Source organism: Mauremys reevesii, linkage group 6, assembly GCF_016161935.1.
Source record: "Mauremys reevesii isolate NIE-2019 linkage group 6, ASM1616193v1, whole genome shotgun sequence".
Lineage (NCBI taxonomy): Eukaryota > Metazoa > Chordata > Testudines > Geoemydidae > Mauremys > Mauremys reevesii.
In genome coordinates this window covers 86,419,797-86,430,918 of record NC_052628.1, presented here as the reverse complement: position 1 = coordinate 86,430,918, position 11,122 = coordinate 86,419,797, and the positions used below count along the sequence as shown (strand labels likewise).

The window sequence follows — 11,122 nt, the reverse complement described above, 5'->3', positions numbered from 1 at the left end:
ACTGGACCTTTCCAATTATACAGTTACCATCTTTCTGCAAGAGCACGAAGAATCCTGCTACAGAGATTTCAGACAGCAAACAAGGTCATTTGTCTTAGCAAAGCAAAAAAACTTTAGACTCAATATTATAAAAAGAAGAAATACCAATGGCAGTAGATGACAATTTTGAACATGGGAAAATTATGAATCAAAACTGAACAGCTACCAATGCACTAGGCCCTATTCTCTCCTCACAGCAGTTTTACACTAGACAGATTCCATCAAATTCAGTGGAGTTACCCTGATTTACACTGGCGCAAGAGAGAGGGGAATCAGATCCAGCAGGTAGGCCCATGATGGTAGTTCGCACATTCTCTTCAGGCTGATTTCATGACTGGAGAACTGATCCGGTTGTCTGGGCCTGGTTGTCTTTTTATTTACCCCAGAATAATTTAGGAGTAATTCCACTAAAATCAAAGGAGTTGTACTGGTGTGAAAGGAAACTAAGGCTCAAACTATTGCACATTCCTTAAGCAGAAAAATATTTCTCCACTCTTAATTTCTTTCCACCTGTCCAACAAACAGATGTGACCCTATTCCAGCCTCTTGGTTATGACTGGTCCCAGTTCAAAATAATGAAGTGGTCCAACTGCAATTAAAAGTGGGAGAGTCCAGTATTTGGCAACATCCTCTCAAAGAGCTTAGGCTGTAGTTTCCTCCTAAGACGATCTCTTGAGAATTGTTTGCAGTGGTGCTGGTGAAGGAGGGGGAAAAAAGGAAGTTAGGTTTATTTTTACAATATACATATTTTGGCCAGGGGGGTTAGAATGTTAAATTATCATACTTGAAATGGGACTTAAAATAGACAGTTCTAAACCCCTGCAATGCTAAAATGCCCATATGTCCTGGTTTTATTGGGGCAGTCCCAGGTTTCCATATGAAATCCCTGTGCCCCAGGAAATTCTTCCAGGACAACTGAAACATTCCACTGAAGATTAAAAAAAAAATCTGATTGAAAAAATGAAACAAACTGTCTGCTCAATATCACTATACTGAGTAGAACTTGCTCTGTGTTTACCAGGAACAAAGAATCAAGCAGAATGAACATTCAGTGTGATGAACATTGCTTGGAGTGAATGGAATATGCCAAGGAGAGAGGATCCCAGCGGAGCTGGATTTTTTGCTCTAAGTAAATGTTAGCCACATCTGTTCACTGTTTTGTGATAAACTCATTCAGAACACTGTTACAGGAAAAAGTCCTCCACTCCAAGTAATATGCATTTAGTCAGAAGAAGCTGGTGGTAATGGCACCAACATGCTAGTTTAAACAAATAAAACCGTGTTTGCCTATAAGTTTTTGTAACCATAAAAATGTCATCATAAAAGCCTACAAGGTTTTGATTTTGAAAATATGGTCATCTTTCCCATTGAATATGCAATATAGAAAGCTACTTTTCATATAAAGTCATCCAAGCTAGAAACATATTTAGAAATCTTAAAATGACAAAAATAGAAAATTAATGTTAGGACTGTGACCTAGATCTGTATTAGAAAGAGAGAAATTTCAGCTGGAAGTTTAAGTTGCCACAAGCCTGCAGGATGCTCTGCAAGATCACATTTCCAGACTCTTGCATGCAGGGACAGGAATGAATAGCACAGCCTTCGATGATGTAAATTGTCATAGCTCCATTGAAGTCAGTGGAGTTAGTACAATTTACACCAGCTGAGGATCTGTGCCAGAGAATACAGCCAGGCTACATTACAGCAGCATCTATACTGTATTTACTTTATAAATTATATTTCGGGGGTTTTTTTGTATATTTGAATAACTTTCCATAAAAGATTTAGTGGGACAAACTAAATAGAGATATGAAATAAATAAGGACTATATTAAACCAAGTTTATGGAAGTGTTTCTATGATTTATCCTAAAGTCTGTCTCAGTCATCACTGCAATTATACAAGGGCTACCTCCTCCCCCCACACGCAGAAAAACCTGGAGTGGAAGGTTCCTTTGATTTACATTTGTGTAAGAGCAAAAAGAATCAGACCCTTGATCCTTAACAGATAATAGATTTATTGTGGAAGTGAAAGGAAGGCATATTAGAGTGAATAAAATATGTGCCTGCCATAACTCAGAAAACATAGACCTTTGTTGCCTCATGTCACAATCTAAACTTGGTTTAATATACTCCTTATTTATTTAATATCTTCATTTACTTTGTCCCCTTAAATCTTTATGGAAAGTTATAGAAATATACAATTTACCTCTAGACCTGTTTTGGTTCAAATGTATACAGTATTTTCTAAAGAAAAAATGTTCTCTTTTTAACCAGACACACAGACTGTTGGAGGAAAAGACCCTGGCCTATCTCAGATATGTGGTTATGGTCATGTACTGTGGTCAGGGCTGGCTCCAGGCACCAGCAAAAGAAGCAGGTTTTTGGGGCGGCCAATGGAAAGGAGCAGCACGTCCGGGTCTTCGGCAGCAATTTGGCGGCAGGTCCCTCAGTCCCTCTCTTCCTCTTAGAGCTGCTGCCGAAGTGTCGCTGAAGAGGAAGAGAGGGAGTGAAGGATCCGCCATTGAATTATGAAGCGTCGCAATTGAGCTGCTGCTGAAGTGCCACTGATTGGCTTTATCTTTTTTATTTTTTTCCGCATCGCCACTTGGGGCAGCAAAAAAGCTGGAGCAGTCCCTGACTGTGGTAGTTCAAATACTTAAGGTTTTAATAGGTTTAGAGATTATCCCTAATCATAACACAGGATCCAACAATACTCAGACTTTGGGGATGTGTGCTTCTGGGTCAAAAATGTGACCACCAAAACAATGATTCAAATGAGAGTTCCAGATCTAAAATTCACTTGAATTTCACATTTTGTTCTGAACTTCTCAGCTGTCCCATCTCTAGTTGATATCTGATAGAGAGGAAATGCACAATTGCAAGAAAAACAAACCGGGTTAAAATAATTTCTTTGAGGTGTGCAAAAATCACCTGCAGCCAGTGGATGGAGATAGACCAGATATTCAAAATAAAATCAGGCTGTTGGATGTCCAAATGCAAAGCTAAAGAGCCAAAGTGAGTGAAAAATTCCATATGCTCTGGACGGTAACTCTTATATTCCATACTTCTGAGGCACCACATGCATTGTTCTGGTTATTTACAATGGAAAATGTTATTTTGGCTCCAAAGCAATGTCTGTGGACATTGATTTTTTTCCCCTTATATTTCTATTACTTATGCCTTTATTTACCACGGTTTCCTAAAAGACTGCCATGAAAATACAGCAGCCCTGGGGAATAACTGACTTCACAGAATTGACTGCAAGAGAGAATGACGCACTCATAAATACCTGTTAAAGAGATCTTGGCAGCATCCAACTACTTTTGTGGTGTTGCTTGGCAAATTTGTTACATTGAAAGCATCCCCTAATAAAATGTGGCATGGAACCTCCACAACCGCTACAGATAATATTCCTGGAAATTGAATACGGTAGTGTCAGTTTCCTTTAATAATAGAAATCGCTAGGTGGGTGTCTTCACTAGGAAAAGAGATGTGTTCTTACCGCATGTTAGCTAACGTGGTAAGGAACACGAGGTAAAATCCTAGTGACGACAAGGCAAGTTGTAGGTTAAATAGGAATTAGCAGGTCAAGGTAAAGGTTAACTCATGTGAAACTACAAACAACTGTGTCTTCATTAGGATTTTTTATCTCATGTTACTTACATTAGCTAATGCACAGTAAGGTAAGAATATTCCTTTTTTCCTGAATACAGGGCCTAAGATACCACACTAAACTCAGAGAAGAGTGATGGACAGTTTCTCCCATTCATATCATATGACACACAATGCTGCTGACACAGGAGAGGCCAGATTCTGGGTGAAGCTCATTCATTTCAGACATATCAAATCCTTTGTTCCAGTTCTGAAATAACCTCTTTTTAAAAATTAGTGGACAGCTGTCTGCCTTCCTCACACTTCTTGCTAGGCACTGAGTGATGTCATTTTTCAAATAAGTTCTTAAGTAATGGTTGACATTTCGAGGGTTTATCTCCTGCCAGCCAGGAAGGAAAAGCCTTTTTAGTGATGGTGATATCAGGTCTGTATGGGTGTGTCTGCACTTGGAGCTAGGGGTGTGATTACCTGCCTGCACAGGCATGCTCACGCTAGCTTGCATTGAGCTAATACACTGCAAATAGTAGTGTAGCTGGGGCAGCATGGGCAGCAGCGAGTAGCGGCAGGGGCTAGCAATGCAGAGTACAGACCTTCTTGACCCCCCTGGGTACATACTCAGCATGGCTAGCCATGCCACTGCTCCCTGCTGCCTGTGCGACCCCTTGCTATGCTACTATTTTTAGTGCACTAGCTCAATGAGAGTTAGCACAAATATATCTACATGACCTAGGAGGTATGAGCCCATTTCCAAGTGTAGAAATAGCCTCTAAGAGACCAACAGCGACTGGAGTTTGAGCATGGCAGTCAGTGGCCCATGAATTTATAGGGAGCTTAAGCCTAAGGGTAAAATATTTGAAAGTGTCTAAGTGACTTAGGAATCTAATGGGACTTAGGTTCCTAAGGGTCAAATTTTCAAAAGTATTTAGGTGCCTAATATCAATGGGAGTTAAGTGGTTAACCTGCTTTGGCACTTTTGAAAATTCCTCTACGTGACTATCTGCATCTTTAGGCACCTAAATACATTTGAAAATTCTAAGTCACTTAATCCCTTCTGAAATTTTACCCTAAAATCTCCTCTCATATTGGTTTAATGTCAGTGTGACTTTGTTGACTAATATGGAGTCACTCCTGATTTACATCAGGGTAAGTAAGCCCATTGTTTTGGTAGCTTTGGGCATAAATTTTAAGTTCTGTTAAGCATTTTCCAAAATATAAACTATACAGGTATAAAATGGTCTGAGGAGAACCATGTTCATTAATGTCTATGGAGTTTCAGGACTTGGTCCCATGTCTCTATATACTCAGAAAGTGGGAGGAGGGATAGCTTAGTGGTTTGAGCAAACCCATGGTTGTGAGCTCACTCCTAGAGGGGGCCACTTAGGGATCTGGGACAAAATCAGTACTTGGTCCTGGTAGTGAAAGCAGGGGGCTGGACTCAATGACCTTTCATTCAGCATTCTTTCCAGCTCTATGAGATAGGGTTACCAGAAATTACTTGGATCTCAGAATTTGTTCTAGGCATAAGAAAAGCATTAACTATGGCAGAAGTGGGTGGAATACAATTTTCTTTCCACAATAGATTTTAATATATACAGATTTGCCTATGGATGTTCTGGATTCTTAGTCAACCCAGGACCTTCAAATTGTACTGTTTGCTAAGATTTTCTAATGCTTCGGTTTTTCCATGCAAGGTAAAGTTGTCATTTGTCAAAAACTCAGAGAGCTGTAGAACTAATGTAATGTCAAGGGTACTAGTTTCATAGCTTTCAAAAAATAGAAAGAGCTACATGGGGCCATAGTGAAAAAAACTGATATACTTAAAAGTGGACTTTTCTGATTTGGGACATGATCTGGCTGTGCTATTTATGCACCAAGATCCTGTCTAAACTAAAGAAACATCAATTCTTTGATTTTGATAATGACAGTTCTGGATATTACATGCTCAGAAAGGAAACTGCAAGTTAGGGGGAAAAACTGTTGCACAATTTAATCACAGCTGATTTTTTTTGGAAATCTCACTAACTGGCTAATGAATTAAGCCCTACAGTGGTATGATTCCTGATATTGCGTCCTCTTTTCATTTCCTCTCTGAGATAGTAATTTCTTTGTAACTCATGATTCAGCTTGAGACTTTTACCCACATTTTGATGGGATTTTGAAAATAAAGGCCTCGTTTCTGATCTCACTTATACTGGAGTAACTTCATCGACTTCACTGCTGTGACTCCTGATTTACCCCACTCTGAGAATGGAATCAGGCTCATTAAAAAATAAAAGTACTCTATTTCCCCCACTCCTCCCCCTCTTGTACCTCTTCTTTGCCTTCTAGTTCTAAATTAAACCAGGATAAAGATGTGGGGGAGTCCTATAACTCACCTGTAACTGGTAATTATCATTTCTTCTAGATGTATCAGTAATTATACGTTGACTAAAAATTTTAAAATTGATATCTTAGATGTAAAAGACAATCTAGGCAAAGTCTTTTTATATGCCAAACTCCAGGAGCTCTTCCTCACTAACAACTTTTAATCATCTCAAAGCGAGGAGTAACTTACAGGTAGATAACATGAATGATCTCATTATAAAATTAGTGTACTAACATACTGACACCTCGTGGTCAGTCAGAGATATTACAAATTTATACACAGTACCTGCAATACAAGCTGTCATGAAGCAGGCGACAGTACCAGCAATCATCGCCCTAAAGGCACTATCAGCAATGTCCCTTTTTTTGGAAGGAGCCATAGATGCTGGGAAGAAAATTAGAAAAAATCAAATAAAAAGAGGATGAAATTCCTAGGAAGCATATCCTCTAGAAAAGCAAATTGCAAATCATGGGACTGACAAATAGGGGCAAGTAAAATAAATCTGAAATTCTCAGGGAGATATGCAAACACAAAGTATATACATGTTTTTCTTTCTACTAAAAGGTGAGCTGCAAATAAAAAATGTAATTTCCATTTACCTCAACAATATGTGCTGAATACCCGACTGAAGCTGGCTAATAGATACCAACTACAGTGAAACCACTTTTTTCCCCTTGTATCAGAATGTCACACCCATTGATTCCTGCTCCTCTGTGTTGCCCCAGCACGCACCATTCTCTGACAGCAGAGCTGTCACAGAACCCAGTGCAGACAGGAGACAGCCTATATAGGATCAGGTCAGACTATTTTAAATGGTACATTCTGGTTTTCAAAGTTCATTTTTAATTTTTTGATACTCCTGAAGAACAGGGAAGTTGGAAGTTTATAAACTGATTCATTTATGTGGCGTTCTTACAGAAAGTTAACCAATATTTTCCAAAATACCAGCAAGAATACAATGAAGCTAATGAAATGGTTTATTTTGTGCAAAGTCTGAGGGTCTGCTCTGTAGCACTGGCTGTCAATGGCCAAGAAGGGAGGGTACAACAGCAGAGGACCGCCAGGGCATAGGACTGCCCTGACCACACCCACAGCCACAGGAGTGGAGCATAGGGACTGCCACAGCAGCTTTACACCACCCAAGGATCAACTAAAGCTCTTTGCTGGCTGATTCATTCAGGTTTAGGGCAGCTTTACACTGAGGGAGAGGCAAAAGCTGCCCTAATGCAGCTAAGATTCCGGGCCTTGTTGATGTGTAGCAGTTCATCAAGAATGTATCCCACAGAGTAGTTTTATTTTTAATTATACATGCAAAAAAAAGGTCAAAATGAGAAAAACATATTGTTCTTACTGAGTCCTCCTATCACCATTCCCAGAGAACCAAAATTTGCAAATCCACAGAGGGCATAGGTGGCAATGGTTTCAGAACGGATCTACAAACAAACAAACAAACAAACAAACACACACCTCAGACAAAAAATAAACTATTCAATTGTTTGAAAGTTTGCAGCTGATACAAAATTACTCAAGATAGTTAAGTCCAAAGTGAAGAGTTATAAAGGGATCTCACTAAACTGGGTGACTTGGCAACAAAATGGCAGATGACATTCAGTGTTGATAAATGCAAAGTAATGCAGATTGGAAAACATAATCCCAACTATACATACAAAATGACGGGGTCAAATTAGCAGTTACCACTCAAGAAAGAGATCTTGAAGTAATTGTGGATAGTTCTCTGAAAATACCTGTGCAATGTGGAGCTGAAGACAATGTTAGGAAGCATTAGGAAAGGGATAGATAAAAAACAGAAAGTATCACAGTGACACCCATACTTTGAATATTGCAGGCAGTTCTGGTTGCCCCATATCAAATATATCTTTATATATCTATATACCTATATATCTATATCTATAGATTAGAAAAACATCCAATCTTGATTTTAAAATGATCAGTGATGGAGAATCTACCACAACCCTTGGTAAACTGTTCCAATGGCTAATTACCCTGAGAGTTAAAAATTTCTCTAATTTCCCGTCTGAATTTGTCTAGCTTCAAATTCCATCCATGGGATTGTGTCATACCTCTCTCTGCCAAACTGAAGAGGCTATTACTAAATATATGTTCCCCATGTAGGTACTTATAGACTCATGGTTCTCAGCCTATTTACCATTATGGTCTGTATAAGCAGCTGTGTGTGTGTTATGTGGGCAACATCAACACATATATACTACCTGTACATCTACCAGAAAAATCAAATAAAAAAAAAAGGTTTAGTATTTGTTATATGACAGCCAGATGATTACAATTGATATAATACCTTTCATTTCAACACTGGCAAATGTCTACAAAGAGCATTTTAAATTAGCAAAACAAGTCAAAGCATTAACTGTTAAAATTAATTAATTTACTATAAGGGTTATACCTCTGTGCAGTTATAGTCTATAATCAAGTCACCCTTTAATTTTCTTTTTGTTAAGCTAAATAGACTGAGCTCCTTGCGTCTATCACTATAAGGATTTTCTAATCTTTGTCATTTTTGTGGCTCTTCTTTGAACCCTCTCCAATTCATCCTTGAATTGTGGGCACCAGAACTGGACACTGTATCCAGCAGTGGTCACACCAGTGCCAAATGCTGAGGTAAAATAACCTCTCTACTTCTCTTGAGATTTCCTTCTTTATGCATCCCAGCTCAAGTTCAGGTGATTAAAGGGTTGTCTGGATTGGGATTGAAAATCCCAGAGGGTTTGATTATCCAAACTGGTTTAGGGCCCCTGCACTAGCTGGAAATGCTGCAGCTTAGGAGGCATTCACTCTGAGGTAGGACAGGTGGTGTTACTTACTGAATGCTTCCTTCAGGAGAAAAAGCACATTTAAATTGTTATTGGGCCTCCCCAGGAACCCCAGGGGCAGAGTCGAGATCAGTGCATCCCCTGGCTGCCCTTGTCCATACCTGCTCCCTGGCCAGTGCCGTCTTCTTTTGGGGCAATACTTGCTCTCTATGGACCTCAGAGCAAAGAGAAGTTTGTATTGCTTTCCATTTCCAGATGCTCACCTCTTTCCTCAATGGACTTTCCACTGACAAGAGCCACTTGCAGGGTATATGATAGCTTCCCGAGAGGGTGAAACTAGGCTACAGTCCTTGAAGAAGCCAACCTAGTTGAAAGGTATGGGAAAACAGGGAACATGGAAATGGAAAGCTTTGCTCCCTGCATCCCTTTTCCCATTAACTGCATTTTAAGCCCATACTGAAGTCTGAGGAGTGCTCTCATAGGTTTCCTGTTGATTAGAAGCTCCTTTGTTCCTGCTCCTGTTTTCTGAGAACCAATTTGTAGATATTTGCAGTCAGCGGCACATATGCAAGAGAATGCTTGTCAAGTACTCATTCTATCTGCTTTCCCTAGAAACGGCTTTGTTTCCTGTGATTTCCCTGCCTTCACTTGTACTCTCCTAGCTTTGAAAAACAGGAAGCCTTGTTGTTATAGGCTGTGGGGGTGGATCAGAGTGCTCTCTCTCTCTCCGAGCACATAGATATATTAGAGGGGTCTGAGGTTGAATAGAAGTTAAATCTGAAAACCTAAACACCCTCATGTCCAAGCCATCAGGTCACACTTAAAATTGCTACTAGCAATAAACAATTCCTGCAGTAATGATAATAATCCTTTGCACCACAGCATAGGTTCAGGAGGATGAAGGGGACCTGTTCCTCTCAATGCTGATGCAAGACTAATGCAGTCCCATCCTTGATTCCCCCCTTCTCTCCAACCTTTGTATGTGGTTGCATCACTAATTCCTGGCTCTGCCATTCCCTCCCTCCATGACCTTGGGAAAATCTCTTAACCTCTGAGCCTCCCATGTTTCTACATCTGTAAAATGAGAGTGATATTTATTTTACTCAAATCTACCTTCAGTCAGGGGGAAAATGATACTTTGCAAAGTGCTTTGAAACCTATGGATGCAAATTCTTATGAGTGCTGTGCATGATTTTTATTTTCTCATGTGAGGATCTCAAGCTCTTTACCAAGGAGCGTTAGTTTGACTGCCTGTATGAACCAACAACAGTAGCTCTTCTGTACCACAGAGGATAATAATAAAGTGAGATGTGACCAGGTAGTCAACAGCATCCATCTTTCAAAGCTCAGGTTTACGCAGAGATTTAGAGCCACATACTGTTCTTTGTTAGGGTACAATGAGTTAATAACTCTGCTGTTGGAAAATATTCCATAGGATCTTTAATGACCATAAGTGGTTAAGATATCAATTTTAAATTTTATCTGAAGAGAGGGCACTTGCAGTATCACACAACATTGGGTCATAGATTCAATCCTGGCTCATAAGGATGGATGGCCAGAAAATAAGGATTCTGTTTTGTTGAAAACATTTTGAGGTTTTGACATATGGTTTTGTTCCCATGCAGGACAAAAATGAGACTTTTGAAATTTTTCATAAAAAAACATGAGAGAGCCCTGCCTGATTCAGAGCAGGTTCTTGAACCTGGGTCTCCCACATCCCCAGTGAATGCTCTAATCATCAGGCTATTCTGAGGTGGGTGGGTCTGTCTCTCTCTCTCTCTCTCTCTCTCTCTCTCTCTCATTTTGACCAGAAAATCTGTTGGGAAAATTTTGATAGGAAGAAGTTGTGTCTAAATTCATTTGACCAGCTCCACTCAGAAAGAAGAATGCCACCTAACTAGGTCTTGTCTACCTTGGCAATTTGCCTTGATTCCACCAATTGAAACCAAGCCCGGCCCTATTGGTGCAAACCATGAGCTTGGGCTTCCAACTAGTGTAGCTACATTTGTGCCTGGCCATTCTGTACTAGAGTCAGGACAAATTCCCAATAGGGACAAGACCTTAGTCTCTAACGCCACTTCCTGTGGCACACTGGGCTTTCCTTGGAGTTCTTTAATCCTAGAAGTGACCAGGCCTGACCTTGTCTGGCTGGTGAGATCTGACATGCTCACAGCCCAGGATGGCATGGTTGCAAGAACATAGCTGGGTCTGGAGAAGGATGAACTTGTAACTGAGGTCCATTGGGGAAAGATCAAAGGAGGTTTAACACAAGAGAAAATGTCAGAGTAATTGGCCATATTCATCCCTGTTGTGATT

At 39.9% G+C, this 11,122-nt stretch overlaps 1 protein-coding gene across 6 annotated transcripts in view; it reads right to left on the bottom strand.

Annotated features, from left to right (window-relative positions):
• Positions 1–398: 398 nt before the first annotated feature.
• Positions 399–11,122, bottom strand: part of SLC28A3 (solute carrier family 28 member 3) — a 123,589-nt gene continuing 112,865 nt past the window's right edge. For all 6 annotated transcript variants that reach the window (XM_039545389.1, XM_039545388.1, XM_039545391.1 and 3 more), the window contains 4 exons: positions 7,369–7,450; positions 6,303–6,401; positions 3,330–3,453; positions 399–733 (listed from right to left, as the gene is read on the bottom strand). In XM_039545389.1, the coding sequence (XP_039401323.1) occupies positions 607–733; positions 3,330–3,453; positions 6,303–6,401; positions 7,369–7,450 (432 nt within the window). In that variant the 3' untranslated portion in view covers positions 399–606. The remainder of the gene's footprint in view (positions 734–3,329; positions 3,454–6,302; positions 6,402–7,368; positions 7,451–11,122) is intronic.